Consider the following 22365-nt stretch of genomic DNA (forward strand, 5'->3'; position numbering starts at 1 on the left):
GAACACCATCCTCAACACGAGGAACATGGCAGTGGTCGGGAGACGGGTGGAGAAGAACACCATCCTCAACACGAGGAACATGGCAGTGGTCGGGAGACGGGTGGAGAAGAACACCATCCTCAACACGAGGAACATGGCAGTGGTCCAGAGACGGGTGGAGAAGAACACCATCCTCAACACGAGGAACATGGCAGTGGTCGGGAGACGGGTGGAGAAGAACACCATCCTCAACACGAGGAACATGGCAGTGGACCAGAGACGGGTGGAGAAGAACACCATCCTCAACACGAGGAACATGGCAGTGGTCCAGAGACGGGTGGAGAAGAACACCATCCTCAACACGAGGAACATGGCAGTGGACCAGAGACGGGTGGAGAAGAACACCATCCTTAACACGAGGAACATGGCAGTGGTCGGGAGACGGGTGGAGAAGAACACCATCCTCAACACGAGGAACATGGCAGTGGTCGGGAGACGGGTGGAGAAGAACACCATCCTCAACACGAGGAACATGGCAGTGGTCGGGAGACGGGTGGAGAAGAACACCATCCTCAACACGAGGAACATGGCAGTGGACCAGAGACGGGTGGAGAAGAACACCATCCTTAACACGAGGAACATGGCAGTGGTCCAGAGACGGGTGGAGAAGAACACCATCCTTAACACGAGGAACATGGCAGTGGTCCAGAGACGGGTGGAGAAGAACACCATCCTTAACACGAGGAACATGGCAGTGGTCGGGAGACGGGTGGAGAAGAACACCATCCTCAACACGAGGAACATGGCAGTGGTCGGGAGACGGGTGGAGAAGAACACCATCCTCAACACGAGGAACATGGCAGTGGAACATGGACACACTGCTATACAGCCTCTACATATACTGGAGACAGATTACTACAACTAATAAAGCAGCATGTATTTCTGTTTTCTATGATTAAGGCTTTTAAAAAGGAAAAATACATTAAATTATTGAATTTCACCTACTGTGTTTTCCTTTCATTTTACAATTTACCCCCCACCCACTTGCGCACAAACACACACACACTCGCATGCGCACACACACACACACACACACACACACACACACACACACACACACACACACACACACACACACACACACACACACACACACACACACACACACACACACACACACACACACACACACACACACACACACACACTTCAATGGCCACCAGCTCGTTTACATTAGAATCTTTGGGAAGTCTTTTTGTTTTATAAAAGAAGCGATATTTGTACAATTCCCATGACTGAAAAGAGAGCAGTGAGAATTAAACAAACAGCTGTACTTTCCTCTATTCAACATTACTTCCCATTAGGGACTATGGCACAGTGTTGGAGGGGATGTCCATTTACAGATATGTATATATGTACGTACAGTGTTTTCATTGTTGCCGTGGGAAGCACAGGTGGAAGCACATGTCTGAGAAACACATGGCTGAGAAACACATGGGTGAAGGTGTGACTGGGATGCAGGGAAAGGAGAGAGAAAGGGATCGGAGTCCCTGGGAAGGAAAGGAGGAATGGAAGAGGTGAAAGGAGAGAGAGGAGGAAGAGGGTGTCAGTACCACACCTTTCTGCAGGCTCATGTCTACCATGCGTGGCTCGGCCAGCTCCAGGAAGAAGTTCTTGTTTTTCTCATACTCCTCATCGTCTATCACCTTCACCTGAACCATCTTGCTGCGAGAGGAGAGAGAGAGCGGGGAAAAAGAGGCGGAAGGGAAGAGAAGAGAACAAAAGAGAAGAGAAAGCGAATTAAGAGAGAAAAGGACAGATGGAAAGAGAGAGAGAGAGAAGAGAAAGTTAAGTCAGCAGGAGGATTAATAATAACCAGTGTGGTGAAAAGGCTAGAGGTCAAAGGTCAGCTGCTGTCCCTGACGATGGTCGCTAGGTCACTCTAGGAGAGCTCTGTCATAGACTGTCCACATTGGCTCCCATGGATGTCTTGACATTCAAATCTATCACACTGTAGCGAACACATCTCATTGGTTGCGAACACATCTCATTAGTCGCGTACACATCTCATTGGTCGCGTACACAGATTTTCAGATGCAATATGCTTGTGTTTTCTACCTCCAACAGTGCAGTAATATCTAGCAATAAAAAATATAATAAATATTACAACTAGCAATATCAGTACGAGCAATATCAGAGTCCGGAATATACAGTTGAAGTTGGAAGTTTACATACACCTTAGCCAAATACATTTAAACTCAGTTTTTCACAATTCCTGACATTTAATCCTAGAAAAAATTCCCTGTCTTAGGTCAGTTAGGATCACCACTTTATTTTAAGAATGTGAAATGTCAGAATAATAGTAGAGAGAATGATTTAGTTCAGCTTTTATTTCTTTCATCACATTCCCAGTGGGTCAGAAGTTTACATACACTCAATTTGTATTTGGTAGCATTGCCTTTAAATTGTTTAACTTGGGTCAAACGTTTCGGGTAGCCTTCCACAAGCTTCCCACAATAAGTTGGGTGAATTTTGGCCCATTCCTCCTGACAGAGCTGGTGTAACGGAGTCAGGTTTGTAGGCCACCTTGCTCGGAAACGCTTTTTCAGTTCTGCACACAAATGTTCTACGGGATTGAGGTCAGGTCTTTGTGATGGCCACTCCAATACCTTGACTTTGTTGTCCTTAAGCCATTTTGCCACAACTTTGGAAGTATGCTTGGTGTCATTGTCCATTTGAAAGACCCATTTGTGACCAAGCTTTAACTTCCTGACTGATGTCTTGAGATATATATATCCACATCATTTTCCATCCTCATGATGCCATCTATTTTGTGAAGTGCACAAGTCCCTCCTGCAGCAAAGCAACCCCACAACATGATGCTGCCACCCCCGTGCTTCACGGTTGGGATGGTGTTCTTCGGCTTGCAAGCCTCCCCCTTTTTCCTCCAAACATATTGATGGTCATTATGGCCAAATAGTTCTATTTTTGTTTCATCAGACCAGAGGACATTTCTCCAAAAAGTACGATCTTTGTCCCCATGTGCAGTTGCAAACCGTAGTCTGGCTTATTTATGGCGGTTTTGGAGCAGTGGCTTCTTCCTTGCTGAGATGCCTTTCAGGTTATGTTGACTTGTTTTACTGTGGATATAAATACTTTTGTACCTGTTTCCTCCAGCACCTTCACAAGGTCCTTTGCTGTTGTTCTGGGATTGATTTGCACTTTTCACACCCAAGTACGTTAATCTCTAGGAGACAGAACGCGTATCCTTCCTGAGCGGTATTGAAGGGGCACTTTTCCGCTTTCTTCACCACGCTGTCGGTGTGGAGGGACAATTTCAGGTCCTCAGTGATGTGCACAGCGAGGCACTTGAAGCTTTTAACTTTCTCCACTGCGGCCCTGTCTATGTGGAAGGGGGCGGCCCTGTCTATGTGGACGGGGGCGGCCCTGTCTATGTGGACGGGGGCGGCCCTGTCTATGTGGATGGGGGCGGCCCTGTCTATGTGGACGGGGGCGGCCCTGTCTATGTGGATGGGGTGGCCCTGTCTATGTGGATGGGGGCGGCCCTGTCTATGTGGACGGGGGCGGCCCTGTCTATGTGGATGGGGGCGGCCCTGTCTATGTGGATGGGGGCGGCCCTGTCTATGTGGACGGGGGCGGCCCTGTCTATGTGGACGGGGCGGCCCTGTCTATGTGGACGGGGCGGCCCTGTCTATGCGGATGGGGCGGCCCTGTCTATCCGGACGGGGGCGGCCCTGTCTATGTGGATGGGGGCGGCCCTGTCTATGCGGATGGGGTGGCCCTGTCTATGTGGACGGGGCGGCCCTGTCTATGTGGACGGGGGCGGCCCTGTCTATGTGGATGGGGGCGGCCCTGTCTATGCGGATGGGGGCGGCCCTGTCTATGTGGACGGGGGCGGCCCTGTCTATGTGGACGGGGGCGGCCCTGTCTATGTGGACGGGGGCGGCCCTGTCTATGCGGATGGGGGCGGCCCTGTCTATGCGGATGGGGGCGGCCCTGTCTATGTGGATGGGGTGGCCCTGTCTATGTGGACGGGGGCGGCATCACTCCGCCAGGTCTCTCACCTTCTCCCTGTAGGCTGTCTCGTCGTTGTTGGTAATCAGGCCTACTGTACCATTTACATTTACATTTACATTTAAGTCATTTAGCAGACGCTCTTATCCAGAGCGACTTACAAAATGGTGCATTCACCTTATGATATCCAGTGGAACAACCACTTTACAATAGTGCATCTAAATCTTTTAAGGGGGGGGTTAGAAGGATTACTTTATCCTATCCTAGGTATTCCTTAAAGAGGTGGGGTTTCAGGTGTCTCCGGAAGGTGGTGATTGACTCCGCTGTCCTGGCGTCGTGAGGGAGCTTGTTCCACCATTGGGGTGCCAGAGCAGCAAACAGTTTTGACTGGGCTGAGCGGGAACTGTGCTTCCTCAGAGGTAGGGGGCCAGCAGGCCAGTGGTGGATGAACGCAGTGCCCTTGTTTGGGTGTAGGGCCTGATCAGAGCCTGAAGGTATGGAGGTGCCGTTCCCTTCACAGCTCCGTAGGCAATCACCATGGTCTTGTAGCGGATGCGAGCTTCAACTGGAAGCCAGTGGAGAGAGCGGAGGAGCGGGGTGACGTGAGAGAACTTGGGAAGGTTGAACACCAGACGGGCTGCGGCGTTCTGGATGAGTTGTAGGGGTTTAATGGCACAGGCAGGGAGCCCAGCCAACAGCGAGTTGCAGTAATCCAGACGGGAGATGACAAGTGCCTGGATTAGGACCTGCGCCGCTTCCTGTGTGAGGCAGGGTCGTACTCTGCGAATGTTGTAGAGCATGAACCTACAGGATCGGGTCACCGCCTTGATGTTAGTGGAGAACGACAGGGTGTTGTCCAGGATCACGCCAAGGTTCTTAGCACTCTGGGAGGAGGACACAAGGGAGTTGTCAACTGTGATGGCGAGATCATGGAAGGGGCAGTCCTTCCCCGGGAGGAAGAGCAGCTCCGTCTTGCCGAGGTTCAGCTTGAGCTGGTGATCCGTCATCCACACTGATATGTCTGACAGACATGCAGAGATGCGATTCGCCGCCTGGTTATCAGAAGGGGGAAAGGAGAAGATTAATTGTGTGTCATCTGCATAGCAATGATAGGAGAGACCATGTGAGGATATGACAGAGCCAAGTGACTTGGTGTATAGCGAGAATAGGAGAGGGCCTAGAATATAGTACCAATGTTGTGTCGTCAGAAAATTGAGTTGGAGATGCGCGTGGCCATGCAGTCATTGGTGAACAGGGAGTACAGGAAGGGGGCTGAGCACGCATCCCTGTGGGGCCCCCGTGTTGAGGATCCATCCCTCTCCAGTCCCCACAGTCATGGTTTAAGGAGGTACAAACTCTCTCCTTGCAGGAGTTCAATGAAATAAAGCCAACTTGCTTTTCTGTTGACCGCTGGCTTGAGGACTACATGGAATGTGCAGCTTGCCTGCTCAAGGACTTTGATTTAGAGACCGGGACACAAGTTCTGGGACTCGGGAAATGTACAGTTGAAAGTTTCAAACCTGTAATCGGTACTTGAATATCTGCCAATTCCAAAATTGTATGAATATAAAACCTTGTAACTAATGCATGTGACCCTTTTCCTCCACCCCTTATTTCATGTTCTGTATCTTATTTCATGTTCTGTACCTTATTTCATGTTCTGTATCTTATTTCATGTTCTGTATCTTATTTCATGTTCTGTATCTTATTTCATGTTCTGTATCTTATTTCATGTTCTGTATCTTATTTCATGTTCTGTATCTTATTTCATGTTCTGTATCTTATTTCATGTTCTGTATCTTATTTCATGTTCTGTATCTAGTGTCATTCATGTGTTCTTTCTAAGTTGAAAAGCCAATACAAATGCTTAACAGTAAAAATAAAGTCCAACACCCAGTTGCACAGGGCTGGGTTCAGACCCAGTTGCACAGGGCTGGGTTCAGACTCAGTTGCACAGGGCTGGGTTCAGACCCAGTTGAACAAGGCTGGGTTCAGACCCAGTTGAACAGGGCTGGGTTCAGACCCAGTTGCACAGGGCTGGGTTCAGACCCAGTTACACAGGGCTGGGTTCAGACCCAGTTACACAGGGCTGGGTTCAGACCCAATTACACAGGGCTGGGTTCAGATCCAGTTGCACAGGGCTGGGTTCAGACCCAGGGACCCGAGCTTAGTAATGAGCTTGGAGGGTACTCTGGTGAGCTGTAGTCGATGAACAGCATTTTTTACATAGGTATTCCTCTTGTCCAGATGGGATAGGGCAGAGTGCAGTGCGATGGCGATTGCATTGTCCGTGGATCTGTTGGGGCAATATGCAAATTGAACTGGGTCTAGGGTGTCAGGTAGGGTAGAGGTGATATAATCCTTAACTAGCCTCTCAAAGAACTTCATGATGACAGAAGTGAGTGCTATGGGGCGATAGTCATTTAGTTCAGTTACCGTAATTTCCGGACTATTGAGCGCACCTGAATATAAGCCGCAACCCACTGAATTTATTTTTTTTTTTTAATTTTGAACATAAATAAGCCGCACATGTCTATAAGCCGCAGGTGCCTACCGGTACATTGAAACATTCAAACTTTACACAGGCTTTAACAAAACACGGCTTGTAACAAAAATAAATAGGCTTTAATGAAACACGGCTTATAACAAAAATAAATAGGCTTTAACGAAACACGGCTTGTAACAAAAAATAAAAAATTAGCAGTAAGCTTTAGTTGTCTTTTTGCACTGAGTCAATTCCTCACGCTGCTGTTTCCAACGTCTTATCATCGACTCATTAAGACCAAGCTCCCCTGCAGCAGCTCTATTTCCTTTTCCAACAGCCAGATCAATCGCCTTCAACTTGAAAGCTGCATCATATGCATTTCTCCGTGTCTGTGCCATGATGAGGGTGACAAAATGACTACCGTAATCAGAATGATGGGAAGTTTGAGAGCGCTCGATTTAATCTAAACAGTAAACAAAAAAGTTGTTTGACCTTAACCCGTTCGGCAATTTCATTGGTCTAATGAAAGCTTCATGCCGCCAAAAAACTGAGCACGTCACAGAATGTGTTTTTTTTTGTAGTTTTTTTGAAAGCGGGAAAAATCCATATATTAGCCGCGTCATTGTTTAAGCTGCGAGGTTCAAAGCGTGGGAAAAAAGTTGCGGCTTATAGTCCGGAAATTACGGTACCTTTGCTTTCTTGGGTACAGGAACAATGGTGGCCATCTTGAAGCAAGTGGGGACAGCAGACTGGGATAGGGAAAGATTGAATATGTCCATAAACACAGCAGCCAGCTGGTCTGCACATGTTCTGAGGACGCGGCTAGGGATGCTGTCTGGGCCTCCAACCTTGCGAGGGTTAAGACTCTTAAATGTCTTACTCATGTCAGCCACATGGAACAAGAGCTCACAGTCCTTGGAAGAATCGAGGGCCCGTGTCGGTGGCTCAATGTTGTTTTGCTCAAAGCGGGAGAAAAAAGTGTTTATCTTGTCTGGGCGCTAGGCATCAATGTCCACAATGTATTGTATTATATTATATATTATATTGTATAAGCATTGTATTTGGGACAAATCATTCACTAAACCCTAAACCTCAACTAAATCTTGTAATAAATAATGTGGAAATTGAGCAAGTTGAGGTGACTAAACTGCTTGGAGTAACCCTGTATTGTAAACTGTCATGGTCAAAACCTATTGATACAACAGTAGCTAAGATGGGGAGAAGTCTGTCCATAATAAATGGCTGCTCTGCCTTCTTAACAACACTATCAACAAGGCAGGTCCTACAAGCCCTAGTTTTGTCACACCTGGACTACAGTTCAGTCGTGTGGTCAGATGCCACTTAGAGGGACTTAGGGAAATTGCAATTGGCTCAGAACAGAGCAGCACGGCTGGCTCTTTGACGTACACAGAGAGCTAACATGTCAATCTCTCCTGGCTCAAAGTGAAGGTATTGACATGTTGAATGCACCGAGCTGTCTGTCTAAACTACAGGCACACAGCTCGGACACCCCATGCATACCCCACAAGACATGCCACAAGAGGGTCACTTCACAGTCCCCAAGTCCAGAACAGACTATGGGAGGCGCACAGTACTATATAGAGCCATGACTACATGGAACTCTATTCCACATCGGGTAACTGATGCAGCAGTAAAATTAGATTTAAAAAACAGATTAAAATACACCTTATGGAACAGCGGGGACTGTGAAGAGACACACACATTGGCACAGACAATTGTATACACACACACACACGATAACATATGCACTATACACACACAGACATATGGTTTTAGTGTTGTAGATTTAGTGTCCACAGATTTAGGAAAATCTGTATTTAGTTTTTTTGCCCCTAATTTGTGAAACAATCTGCAGAGTTGACTGCAGTTAGATGTGCTGGTGTCACCCAGGAAGTTTACATTAATGATTGAGGACCTCTATGTAGTTGAATGGGACTGCTTTTATTAAATATGTTTATTTTGTTATTGTGTGCTGAATTATATTGTTTTATACACATACATGTATGTTTTATTATTCTAATTGTATTGTAATGTGGATCCATAATGAATACAAATTCATATGTCTCGTGTCTGAGCCGTTAAATTGCGACTCCACTTTGTCCCTGTACTGTCGTTTTGCCTCTGATTTCCTTATGGAGGTCACAGCTGGCCTGTTTTGTACACGTCCATGTTCCCAGTCACCTTGCCTTGGTTAAATGAGGTGGTTCGCGCTTTTCAGTTTTGCGCGAATGCTTCCATCTATCCACTGTTGTTAGTTTGGATAAGTTCTACTCATCACCATGGGAACAACATCCTCTATGCACTTCCTGATGAACCCAGTCCCAGAGTCAGTGTACAAGTTAATACTATTCTCAGAGGCGACCCGGAACATTTCCTAGTCTGTATGATCAAAACAATCTTGAAGCATAGATTCTGATTGGTCAGACCATTGTTGAACAGTCCTTACTACGGGTGCTTCGTGCTTAGGTTTCTGCCTATAGGTGGTAGGGGGGGGAGCAGAATGGAGGCATGATCTGATTTGCTGAAAGGAGGGTTGGGGAGGGCCTTGTAGGCCTTCTAGCCCTCCTGGAAGGGAGAGTAGCACTGATCCAGAGTATTCGATGAGCGAGTAACATAGGAGATGTGTTGATAGAAATTTCAGTAGCGTTTTCCGGATCTTTCCTTTATTAAATTCCTTAGTTACAATAAATGCAGCCTCAGGAAATGCGGTTTTAACAATTTCCAATGTAGTTCCTTGAGAGCCGTCACATTGTCGGCTTGGGGGGAATATATATGGCAGTGACAATGACCAAAGAATGTTTCCACAATCACACCATGAGTTTTTCATCATGAAACAAACCCCTTAACCCCCCCCCCCCCCCAAAGAGTTCTTTCTTTCTTCCACTCCGCACGATGGACGGAGAACCCCGCTAGCTGAATGGATGAAGACAATATATTCGGAGAGAGCCATAATTCCGAGAAAAAAAGACTGTCCCTGATATTTAACTGGAAGGAGATCCTCGCCCTGAGCTCAATTACTTGATTGTCCATGTTACATTCCTCAGCAAGAAAACCAAAAAATGCCGCTTAAGCAGAAGAGGGAACTGACAAAAGAGTCTATGACCAACAACCAAAACGAAACAGGTGGGGCTTTAGTGTCCGCTGAAAGTTGACTAGCAACAACAACTGAAACCTAAAAGACAGCCAACATGAGTGCCCATTAAATTTGCACAAGAAGAGGCAAACAAAAGAAAAACCCACACCAAACTTAAAGACAGAAACAGGAACGATCAGATAAAGGATTGTTTGTCTAGAAATCAAAATAGGGAGAGTCAACTAAAGGTGTTGACCCTCCACAGATATCAAGACCCCTGGAGCACTGGGCCAGCTGCTCTTAAATAGCACCTGGACCAGCACAGGTGAAACACCTTCCCACTAACGAGATGGCAACCAGCACAGCTGTAACACATACTGACTAATGAAGTGACACCAAACGTGTGTGCTAAAGTCCAACCTAAAAACAAACATGGAAAAACAGTCCAAACAAAGGATGGATTTGAACATTTCCCTTACCCCATCCCTCAGCTGTATTTACAAATCCAAAACAGCACGCATGCACGCACACCCAAACCCACACAGAGAGACAGACAGACAGACAGACAGACAGACAGACAGACAGACAGACAGACAGACAGACAGACAGACAGACAAACCGACAGACAGACAGACAGACAGACAGACAGACAGACAGACAGACAGACAGACAGACAGACAGACAGACAGACAGACAGACAGACAGACAGACAGACAGACAGACGAAGAGAAGAGAAGAGAAGGGAAGAGAAGAGAAGAGAAGAGAAGAGAAGAGAAGAGAAGAGAAGAGAAGGAAGAAAAGAGAAGAGAAGAGAAGAGAAGAGAAGAGAAGAGAAGAGAAGAGAAGAGAAGAGAAGGAGAGAAGAGAAGAGAAGAGAAGAAAAAGAAGAGAAGAGAAGAGAAGGGAAAAAGAAGAGAAGAGAAGAGAAGAGGAGGGAAGAGAAGAGAAGAGAAGAGAAGAGAAGAGAAGAGAAGAGAAGAGAAGAGAAGAGAAGAGAAGAGAAGAGAAGAGAAGAGAAGAGAAGAGAAGAGAAGAGAAGAGAAGAGAAGAGAAGAGAAGAGAGCTTATTGTTCAGCTTACTGCTCCATTCTGAACACAACTACCCTGTAATGAAGTCTCAATGTCTGCAGGGGTGAGGCTCACTCACACACACACACACACACACACACACACACACACACACACAAAGAGAGGTATCTATCTGTTTTAAAAGAGCTGTTGATTGCGACACCATCACACACAAACAGGTCAATATGGCGTCAGACAACAACACCCAGTGGAGGGCTGTCCACCGATCGTTCTAACTGATCCTTTAAAGAGTTACTGATGAGGGAGAGGTGGAGAGGGGGAGGGCTGTCCACCGATCGTTCTAACTGATCCTTTAAAGAGTTACTGACGGGGGAGAGGGGGGGGCTGTCCACCGATTGTCCTAACTGATCCTTTAAAGAGTTACTGACGAGGGAGAGGGGGAGAGGGGGAGGGCTGTCCACCGATCGTCCTAACTGATCCTTTAAAGAGTTACTGACGAGGGAGAGGGGGAGAGGGGGAGGGCTGTCCACCGATCGTCCTAACTGATCCTTTAAAGAGTTACTGATGAGGGAGAGGGGGAGAGGGGGAGGGCTGTCCACCGATCATCCTAACTGATCCTTTAAAGAGTTACTGACGAGGGAGAGGGGGAGAGGGGGAGGGCTGTCCACCGATCGTCCTAACTGATCCTTTAAAGAGTTACTGACGAGGGAGAGGGGGAGAGGGGGAGGGCTGTCCACCGATCGTCCTAACTGATCCTTTAAAGAGTTACTGATGAGGGAGAGGGGAGAGGGGGAGGGCTGTCCACCGATCGTCCTAACTGATCCTTTAAAGAGTTACTGACGAGGGAGAGGGGAGAGGGGGAGGGCTGTCCACCGATCGTCCTAACTGATCCTTTAAAGAGTTACTGACGAGGGAGAGGGGGAGAGGGGAGGGCTGTCCACCGATCATCCTAACTGATCCTTTAAAGAGTTACTGACGAGGGAGAGGTGGAGAGGGGGAGGGCTGTCCACCGATCATCCTAACTGATCCTTTAAAGAGTTACTGATGAGGGAGAGGTGGAGGGCTGTCCACCGATCGTCCTAACTGATCCTTTAAAGAGTTACTGATGAGGGAGAGGTGGAGGGCTGTCCACCGATCGTCCTAACTGATCCTTTAAAGAGTTACTGATGAGGGAGAGAGAGGGGGAGGGCTGTCCACCGATCGTCCTAACTGATCCTTTAAAGAGTTACTGACGAGGGAGAGGGGGAGAGGGGGAGGGCTGTCCACCGATCGTCCTAACTGATCCTTTAAAGAGTTACTGATGAGGGAGAGGTGGAGGGCTGTCCACCGATCATCCTAACTGATCCTTTAAAGAGTTACTGACGAGGGAGAGGGGGAGGGCTGTCCACCGATCGTCCTAACTGATCCTTTAAAGAGTTACTGATGAGGGAGAGGGGGAGAGGGGGAGGGCTGTCCACCGATCGTCCTAACTGATCCTTTAAAGAGTTACTGATGAGGGAGAGGGAGAGGGCTGTTAAGTGGTCAGCAGAGTAGATACCGAAGTGGCTCTCTGCCTCTCTCTCTGTCCAACAGTATCATAGAAGTGGCTCTCTGCCTCTCTCTCTGTCCAACAGTATCATAGAAGTGGCTCTCTGCCTCTCTCTCTGTCCAACAGTATCATAGAAGTGGCTCTCTGCCTCTCTCTCTGTCCAACAGTATCATAGAAGTGGCTCTCTGCCTCTCTCTCTGTCCAACAGTATCATAGAAGTGGCTCTCTGCCTCTCTCTCTGTCCAACAGTATCATAGAAGTGGCTCTCTGCCTCTCTCTCTGTCCAACAGTATCATAGAAGTGGCTCTCTGCCTCTCTCTCTGTCCAACAGTATCATAGAAGTGGCTCTCTGCCTCTCTCTCTCTGTCCAACAGTACCATAGAAGTGGCTCTCTGCCTCTCTCTCTCTGTCCAACAGTATCATAGAAGTGGCTCTCTGCCTCTCTCTCTCTGTCCAACAGTATCATAGAAGTGGCTCTCTGCCTCTCTCTCTGTCCAACAGTATCATAGAAGTGGCTCTCTGCCTCTCTCTCTCTGTCCAACAGTATCATAGAAGTGGCTCTCTGCCTCTCTCTCTCTGTCCAACAGTATCATAGAAGTGGCTCTCTGCCTCTCTCTCTCTGTCCAACAGTATCATAGAAGTGGCTCTCTGCCTCTCTCTCTGTCCAACAGTATCATAGAAGTGGCTCTCTGCCTCTCTCTCTCTGTCCAACAGTATCATAGAAGTGGCTCTCTGCCTCTCTCTCTCTGTCCAACAGTATCATAGAAGTGGCTCTCTGCCTCTCTCTCTGTCCAACAGTATCATAGAAGTGGCTCTCTGCCTCTCTCTCTCTGTCCAACAGTATCATAGTCTTAACACCAGTATCATATAATTAACCCCAGGAGAAATAGCACAGTTCAGTGATGTGATTTATGCATACAGTACATAAAATCATGGTTAAAGGGATTTTATACAGATATAAATCATGGTTAAAGGGATTTTATACAGATATAAATCATGGTTAAAGGGATTTTATACAGATATACATCATGGTTAAAGGGATTTTATACAGATATAAATCATGGTTAAAGGGATTTTATACAGATATACATCATGGTTAAAGGGATTTTATACAGATATACAATACTGGTTAAAGGGATTTTATACAGATATACATCATGGTTAAAGGGATTTTATACAGATATACATCATGGTTAAAGGGATTTTATACAGATATACATCATGGTTAAAGGGATTTTATACAGATATACAATACTGGTCAAACGCTTTAGAACACCTACACATTCAAGGGCTTTTCTTTATTTGTACTATTTTCTACATTGAAGAGATCAAAACTATGAAATAACACATTTGGAATCATGTAGTAACCAAAATAGTGTTAAACAAATCAAAAATATATTTTGTATTTGAGATTCTTCAAATAGCCACCCTTTGCCTTGATGACAGCTTTGCACACTCTTGGCATTCTCTCAACCAGCTTCATGAGGAATGCTTTTCCAAGTGTCTTGAAGGAGTTACCAGATATGCTGAGCACTTGTTGGCTGCTTTTCCTTCACTCTGCGGCAAATAAATGTGCAAACATTTCAAAATACCGTTTTTTTATGGGGTATTGTGTGTAGATTGATGAGGAATTTGTATTATATAATCTATTTTAGAATTTAGCTGAAACGTAAGAAAATGTGGAAATGATATTACATTAACTGCATAAAATAGATGGTTGGAGGTAATACTACTGTCAAACCCTGATCTGTTTCACCTGTCGTTGTGATTGTCTCCACCTCCCTCCAGGTGTTGCCCATCTCCCCATTATCCCCTGTGTATTTACACCTGTGTTCTCTGTTTGTCTGTTGCCAGTTCGTCTTGTTTATTCAAGTCAACCAGCGTTTTGTGTCTTAGCTCCTGCTTTTTCCCAGTCTCTCTTTTTCTCGCCCTCCTGGTTTTGACCCTTGCCTGTCCTGACTCCGAGCCCGCCTGCCTGACCACTCCACCTGCCCCTGACCCTGCCTGTTGCCCGGTACCATTGCTCCACCTTGACCTGTCTATTTCCTGCCCCTGTTGGAATATTAAACTATTGTTTATTCGACGTGGTCTGAATCTGTGTCTTATCTTCATACCTGAAAACTACAGAACCTGCCAGTATCAACAGACTGTATTAGTGACAGAGAGACAGGCCAGATGGTTGGGGTAATACTACAGAACCTGCCAGTATCAACAGGCTGTATTAGTGACAGAGAGACAGGCCAGATGGTTGGGGTAATACTACAGAACCTGTCAGTATCAACAGGCTGTATTAGTGACAGAGAGACAGGCCAGATGGTTGGGGTAATACTACAGAACCTGCCAGTATCAACAGGCTGTATTAGTGACAGAGAGACAGGCCAGATGGTTGGGGTAATACTACAGAACCTGCCAGTATCAACAGGCTGTATTAGTGACAGAGAGACAGGCCAGATGGTTGGGGTAATACTACAGAACCTGCCAGTATCAACAGGCTGTAGTAGTGACAGAGAGACAGGCCAGATGGTTGGGGTAATACTACAGAACCTGCCAGTATCAACAGGCTGTATTAGTGACAGAGAGACAGGCCAGATGGTTGGGGTAATACTACAGAACCTGCCAGTATCAACAGGCTGTATTAGTGACAGAGAGACAGGCCAGATGGTTGGGGTAATACTACAGAACCTGCCAGTATCAACAGACTGTATTAGTGACAGAGAGACAGGCCAGATGGTTGGGGTAATACTACAGAACCTGCCAGTATTAACAGGCTGTAGTAGTGACAGAGAGACAGGCCAGATGGTTGGGGTAATACTACAGAACCTGCCAGTATCAACATACTGTATTAGTGACAGAGAGACAGGCCAGATGGTTGGGGTAATACTACAGAACCTGCCAGTATTAACAGACTGTAGTAGTGACAGAGAGACAGGCCAGATGGTTGGGGTAATACTACAGAACCTGCCAGTATCAACAGACTGTATTAGTGACAGAGAGACAGGCCAGATGGTTGGGGTAATACTACAGAACCTGCCAGTATCAACAGACTGTATTAGTGACAGAGAGACAGGCCAGATGGTTGGGGTAATACTACAGAACCTGCCAGTATCAACAGGCTGTATTAGTGACAGAGAGACAGGCCAGACCATAATAACACACTATTAGAAACGTTCTACACCAAACAGCACTGCTACTACAGACAGACCTCTCCTCCCCCTCTCATCCTGTCTTCCTCTCATCCTGTCTTCTCTTCCTCTTCCTCACCTCTGAGCCTCTTGTTCTGCTCTGATCCTCTGATCTACACTGTTCCTCTGTTCTGCTTTGATCCTCTGTTCCTCTGTTCTGCTCTGATCCTCTGATCTACTCTGATCTACACTGATCCTCTGTTCTGCTCTGATCCTCTGTTCCTCTGTTCTGCTCTGATCCTCTGTTCCTCTGTTCTGCTCTGATCCTCTGTTCTGCTCTGATCCTCTGATCCTCTGTTCCTCTGTTCTGCTCTGATCCTCTGATCCTCTGTTCTGCTCTGATCCTCTGATCTACTCTGATCCTCTGTTCTGCTCTGTTCCTCTGTTCTGCTCTGATCCTCTGCTCTGCTCTGATCCTCTGATCTACTCTGATCCTCTGTTCTGCTCTGTTCCTCTGTTCTGCTCTGATCCTCTCATCCTCTGTTCTGCTCTGATCCTCTGTTCCTCTGTTCTACTCTGATCCTCTGTTCCTCTGTTCTACTCTGATCCTCTGTTCTGCTCTGATCCTCTGTTCTGCTCTGTTCCTCTGATCCTCTGTTCTGCTCTGATCCTCTGTTCCTCTGTTCTGCTCTGATCCTCTGATCCTCTGATCCTCTGTTCTGCTCTGATCCTCTGATCCTCTGATCCTCTGATCCTCTGTTCTGCTCTGATCCTCTGTTCTCCTCTGTTCTGCTCTGATCCTCTGATCCTCTGTTCTGCTCTGATCCTCTGATCCTCTGTTCCTCTGTTCTGCTCTGATCCTCTGATCCTCTGTTCTCTCTGTTCCTCTGTTCTGCTCTGATCCTCTGTTCCTCTGTTCTGCTCTGATCCTCTGATCCTCTGTTCTGCTCTGATCCTCTGTTCCTCTGATCCTCTGTTCTGCTCTGATCCTCTGATCCTCTGTTCCTCTGTTCCTCTGTTCTGCTCTGATCCTCTGATCCTCTGTTCTGCTCTGATCCTCTGTTCCTCTGATCCTCTGTTCTGCTCTGATCCTCTGATCCTCTGTTCCTCTGTTCCTCTGTTCTGCTCTGATCCTCTGATCCTCTGTTACTCTGTTCTGCTCTGATCCTCTTGTTCTGCTCTGATCCTCTGTTCTGCTCTGATCCTCTGTTCTGCTCTGATCCTCTGATCCTCTGTTCTGCTCTGATCCTGTGTTCCTCTGTTCTGCTCTGCTCCTCTGCTCTGCAGCTGAATGTGTTTTAGTAGCACTGTTTGGACCGCTGCATCTCCTCTTACACCACCAGACTACTCTGTCCCCCATTCTCCTCTCCTCTCCTCTCCTCTCCTCTCCTCTCCTCTCCTCTCCTCTCCTCTCCTCTCCTCTCCTCTCCTCTCCTCTCCTCTCCTCTCCTCTCCTCTCCTCTCCTCTCCTCTCCTCTCCTCTCCTCTCCAATACATTTTATTGAATTTGTTTCATCTATGTTCATTATTTCACTATACAGACTATATACCATGACCGAGCAGGCACCTGACAGTGCAAAAGCTATGGGAGTAAGAGGTACCAACTCTGTCCCAAATGGCACCCTAGTCCCTATATAGTGCAGTACTCTTGACAAGAGATCTATGGGCCCTGGTCAAAGGTAGTGCACTACTTAGGGAATAGGGTGCAATTTGGGATGCAGGACACAGTATAGGTCAACAGCAGCTGTTGATGTGTATGCTACAATAGCTGAACCATAGCTGACTGCAGGGGGGATCCTTGCTGCTGGACTGCTGAGGGGCCACGCTTTGACACCTCACTAATACGCAAGAGACGTCCCAAATGGCACCCTACAGTATGCCCTATGTAGTACACTACTTATCACCAAGGCCTACAGGGCTCTTGTCAAAAGAAATGCACTATGTAGGGAACAGGGAATAGGGTGCCAATTGGGACGCAATCAGAGTCTATCTACACCCACTGTTTTCTCTCTTTCATTTTTTCATTTTTTCTATTTGTTTCTCTCCTCCAGACTGGCCCACAGTAGAGTTACAACGTAGTGGATTCCTCTAACTGGCCCACAGTAGAGTTACAACATAGTGGATTCTTCTGACTGGCCCACAGTAGAGTTACAACGTAGTGGATTCCTCCTGACTGGCCCACAATAGTTACAACGTAGTGGATTCCTCTAACTGGCCCACAGTAGAGTTACAACATAGTGGATTCTTCTGACTGGCCCACAGTAGAGTTACAACATAGTGGATTCCTCCTGACTGGCCCACAGTAGAGTTACAACATAGTGGATTCTCCTGACTGGCCCACAGTATAGTTACAACATAGTGGATTCTTCTGACTGGCCCACAGTAGAGTTACAACATAGTGGATTCCTCTAACTGGCCCACAGTAGAGTTACAACATAGTGGATTCTCCTGACTGGCCCACAGTAGAGTTACAACATAGTGGATTCCTCTAACTGGCCCACAGTAGAGTTACAACATAGTGGATTCCCCTGACTGGCCCACAGTAGAATTACAACATAGTGGATTCCTCCTGACTGGCCCACAGTAGAGTTACAACATAGTGGATTCTCCAGACTGGCCCACAGTAGAGTTACAACATAGTGGATTCCTCCTGACTGGCCCACAGTAGAGTTACAACATAGTGGATTCCTCTAACTGGCCCACAGTATAGTTACAACGTAGTGGATTCTCCTGACTGGCCCACAGTAGAGTTACAACATAGTGGATTCCTCCTGACTGGCCCACAGTAGAGTTACAACATAGTGGATTCCTCTAACTGGCCCACAGTATAGTTACAACGTAGTGGATTCCTCTAACTGGCACACAGTAGAGTTACAACATAGTGGATTCTCCTGACTGGCCCACAGTAGAGTTACAACATAGTGGATTCTCCTGACTGGCCCACAGTAGAGTTACAACATAGTGGATTATTCTGACTGGCCCACAGTAGAGTTACAACATAGTGGATTCCTCTAACTGGCCCACAGTAGAGTTACAACATAGTGGATTCTCCTGACTGGCCCACAGTAGAGTTACAACATAGTGGATTCCTCCTGACTGGCCCACAGTAGAGTTACAACATAGTGGATTCCTCTAACTGGCCCACAGTAGAGTTACAACATAGTGGATTCCCCTGACTGGCCCACAGTAGAATTACAACATAGTGGATTCCTCCTGACTGGCCCACAGTAGAGTTACAACATAGTGGATTCTCCTGACTGGCCCACAGTAGAGTTACAACATAGTGGATTCCTCCTGACTGGCCCACAGTAGAGTTACAACATAGTGGATTCCCCTGACTGGCACACAGTAGAGTTACAACATAGTGGATTCTCCTGACTGGCCCACAGTAGAGTTACAACATAGTGGATTCTCCTGACTGGCCCACAGTAGAATTACAACATAGTGGATTCCTCCTGACTGTCCCACAGTAGAGTTACAACATAGTGGATTCTCCTGACTGGCCCACAGTAGAATTACAACATAGTGGATTCTCCTGACTGGCCCACAGTAGAGTTACAACATAGTGGATTCTCCTGACTGGCCCACAGTAGAGTTACAACATAGTGGATTCCTCCTGACTGGCCCACAGTAGAGTTACAACATAGTGGATTCCTCCTGACTGGCCCACAGTAGAGTTACAACATAGTGGATTCCTCTAACTGGCACACAGTAGAGTTACAACATAGTGGATTCTCCTGACTGGCCCACAGTAGAGTTACAACATAGTGGATTCTCCTGACTGGCCCACAGTAGAGTTACAACATAGTGGATTCCTCTGACTGGCCCACAGTAGAGTTACAACATAGTGGATTCCTCCTGACTGGCCCACAGTAGAGTTACAACATAGTGGATTCCCCTGACTGGCACACAGTAGAGTTACAACATAGTGGATTCTCCTGACTGGCCCACAGTAGAGTTACAACATAGTGGATTCCTCCTGACTGTCCCACAGTAGAGTTACAACATAGTGGATTCTCCTGACTGGCCCACAGTAGAATTACAACATAGTGGATTCCTCCTGACTGGCCCACAGTAGAGTTACAACATAGTGGATTCCTCTAACTGGCACACAGTAGAGTTACAACATAGTGGATTCTCCTGACTGGCCCACAGTAGAATTACAACATAGTGGATTCCTCCTGACTGGCCCACAGTAGAGTTACAACATAGTGGATTCCTCCTGACTGGCCCACAGTAGAGTTACAACATAGTGGATTCTCCTGACTGGCCCACAGTAGAGTTACAACATAGTGGATTCCTCCTGACTGGCCCACAGTAGAGTTACAACATAGTGGATTCCTCTAACTGGCCCCCAGTATAGTTACAACGTAGTGGATTCTCCTGACTGGCCCACAGTAGAGTTACAACGTAGTGGATTCCTCTAACTGGCACACAGTAGAGTTACAACATAGTGGATTCTCCTGACTGGCCCACAGTAGAGTTACAACATAGTGGATTCTCCTGACTGGCCCACAGTAGAGTTACAACATAGTGGATTATTCTGACTGGCCCACAGTAGAGTTACAACATAGTGGATTCCTCTAACTGGCCCACAGTAGAGTTACAACATAGTGGATTCTCCTGACTGGCCCACAGTAGAGTTACAACATAGTGGATTCCTCCTGACTGGCCCACAGTAGAGTTACAACATAGTGGATTCCTCTAACTGGCCCACAGTAGAGTTACAACATAGTGGATTCCCCTGACTGGCCCACAGTAGAATTACAACATAGTGGATTCCTCCTGACTGGCCCACAGTAGAGTTACAACATAGTGGATTCTCCTGACTGGCCCACAGTAGAGTTACAACATAGTGGATTCCTCCTGACTGGCCCACAGTAGAGTTACAACATAGTGGATTCCCCTGACTGGCACACAGTAGAGTTACAACATAGTGGATTCTCCTGACTGGCCCACAGTAGAGTTACAACATAGTGGATTCTCCTGACTGGCCCACAGTAGAATTACAACATAGTGGATTCCTCCTGACTGTCCCACAGTAGAGTTACAACATAGTGGATTCTCCTGACTGGCCCACAGTAGAATTACAACATAGTGGATTCTCCTGACTGGCCCACAGTAGAGTTACAACATAGTGGATTCCTCTAACTGGCACACAGTAGAGTTACAACATAGTGGATTATTCTGACTGGCCCACAGTAGAATTACAACATAGTGGATTCCTCCTGACTGGCCCACAGTAGAATTACAACATAGTGGATTCCCCTGACTGGCCCACAGTAGAGTTACAACATAGTGGATTCTCCTGACTGGCCCACAGTAGAGTTACAACATAGTGGATTCCCCTGACTGGCCCACAGTAGAATTACAACATAGTGGATTCTTCTGACTGGCCCACAGTAGAATTACAACATAGTGGATTCTCCTGACTGGCCCACAGTAGAGTTACAACATAGTGGATTCTCCTGACTGGCCCACAGTAGAGTTACAACATAGTGGATTCCCCTGACTGGCCCACAGTAGAATTACAACATAGTGGATTCTTCTGACTGGCCCACAGTAGAGTTACAACATAGTGGATTCCCCTGACTGGCCCACAGTAGAGTTACAACATAGTGGATTCCCCTGACTGGCCCACAGTAGAGTTACAACATAGTGGATTCTCCTGACTGGCCCACAGTAGAATTACAACGTAGTGGATTCCCCTGACTGGCCCACAGTAGAATTACAACATAGTGGATTCTTCTGACTGGCCTATAGTTGAACGGATCTTTAAACTGAAGTTGACCTTTAAATAATCCTCTTTCCCTGAATGTGTATAGTGTTTTCCAGTCCAGGGCACACTACTTCCTTTAGAGTGGGTTCAAAAGCAGTGCATTATAAAGGGAATAGGGTGCCATTTGGGATGTACTAACAGCCATTACAGTGGATTTAAAGACTGTTATCACTGGGGAGGTAGTGTACTGTACAGAGTGTACGGGGTGGAAGGGAGACCTTTTAAACTGGACACGTCTCCTTCCCTTACACTCCAGTAGGCTAGTTACACTCTGGGGCTCTGGAACACACAGTAGAGGCCTTGATGGCAGGCCAGAGTTCATGAGGAATTCAGTTCCTTTAAAAGTGGCATTGGCAATCTCTGTTCTTCTCAGTGTATTCTATTCAAAACAACAAGACTTAAAGGGGCAATCAGCAGTTACTACATACATTTTCTTTAACCTGTTAGGGCTAGATCATTGATTCTTGAATAATATACCTTATAAAGGCCTCATGAGCTTGGTTCCACTGTCGAACCCCATCACAACCCAGAATATAAACGTGATTACTCCAATGTTTCTAAACACTTTTTTATTTTTTTTGGTAAACAAACACTGGATAGCCCTCAAAACATGGTTAAAACGATAATTGAGATATCATGGATGACCAGTCCTTCATGGAACCACTCTATTTATCCAGCTACGTCACGCAGGTTTTTTTTTTTTTTTACAGAACCAAGAGGAAGAGGAAATCCCTTTGTTATTGTTTCTACTGACGATTGCAGCTTTTAAAAAAACATAGCTGTTACAGTGAATGAATGAACAAATGGATGGATTAACGGATGAATTAATTAATAACCAAAAACACAGTGTGGCCAGTAGACATACTACAACACTGATCTGAGACTTTTATTGGTCTTTAAGGTCTTAGATCTACTGCTCTGTACTTCTATTAGATCTACTGCTTCTATTAGATCTACTGCTTCTATTAGATCTACTGCTTCTATTAGACCTACTGCTCTGTACTTCTATTAGAAGTCCCCTCATGGGTCTCCCGGTGGCAGCCGGCACTGGTATCTGTAGCATCCACTGGGGTGGCCCCATTCACTGGGGAGGCCCCATCCGAGCCCCCATCCACTGAGGAGCCCCCATCCACTGGGGAGGCCCCATCCACTGGGGAGCCCCCATCCACTGAGGAGCCCCCATCCACTGGGGAGTCCCCATCCACTGGGGAGTCCCCATCCACTGGGGAGTCCCCATCCACTGGGGAGGCCCCATCCACTGGGAAGGCCCCATCCACTGGGGAGGCCCCATCCACTGGGGAGCCCCCATCCACT

The 22365-nt window shown here is 46.8% G+C and overlaps 1 protein-coding gene across 2 annotated transcripts in view; it reads right to left on the reverse strand.

Annotated features, from left to right (window-relative positions):
• Positions 1-22365, reverse strand: part of LOC106600501 (sodium/calcium exchanger 3) — a 209112-nt gene that overhangs the window by 67462 nt on the left and 119285 nt on the right. For both annotated transcript variants that reach the window (XM_045707923.1, XM_045707892.1), the window contains exon 3: positions 1598-1704. In XM_045707923.1, coding sequence (XP_045563879.1) covers positions 1598-1704 — 107 coding nt within the window. The remainder of the gene's footprint in view (positions 1-1597; positions 1705-22365) is intronic.

The sequence above is a fragment of the Salmo salar genome, chromosome ssa01 (assembly GCF_905237065.1).
Source record: "Salmo salar chromosome ssa01, Ssal_v3.1, whole genome shotgun sequence".
Lineage (NCBI taxonomy): Eukaryota > Metazoa > Chordata > Actinopteri > Salmoniformes > Salmonidae > Salmo > Salmo salar.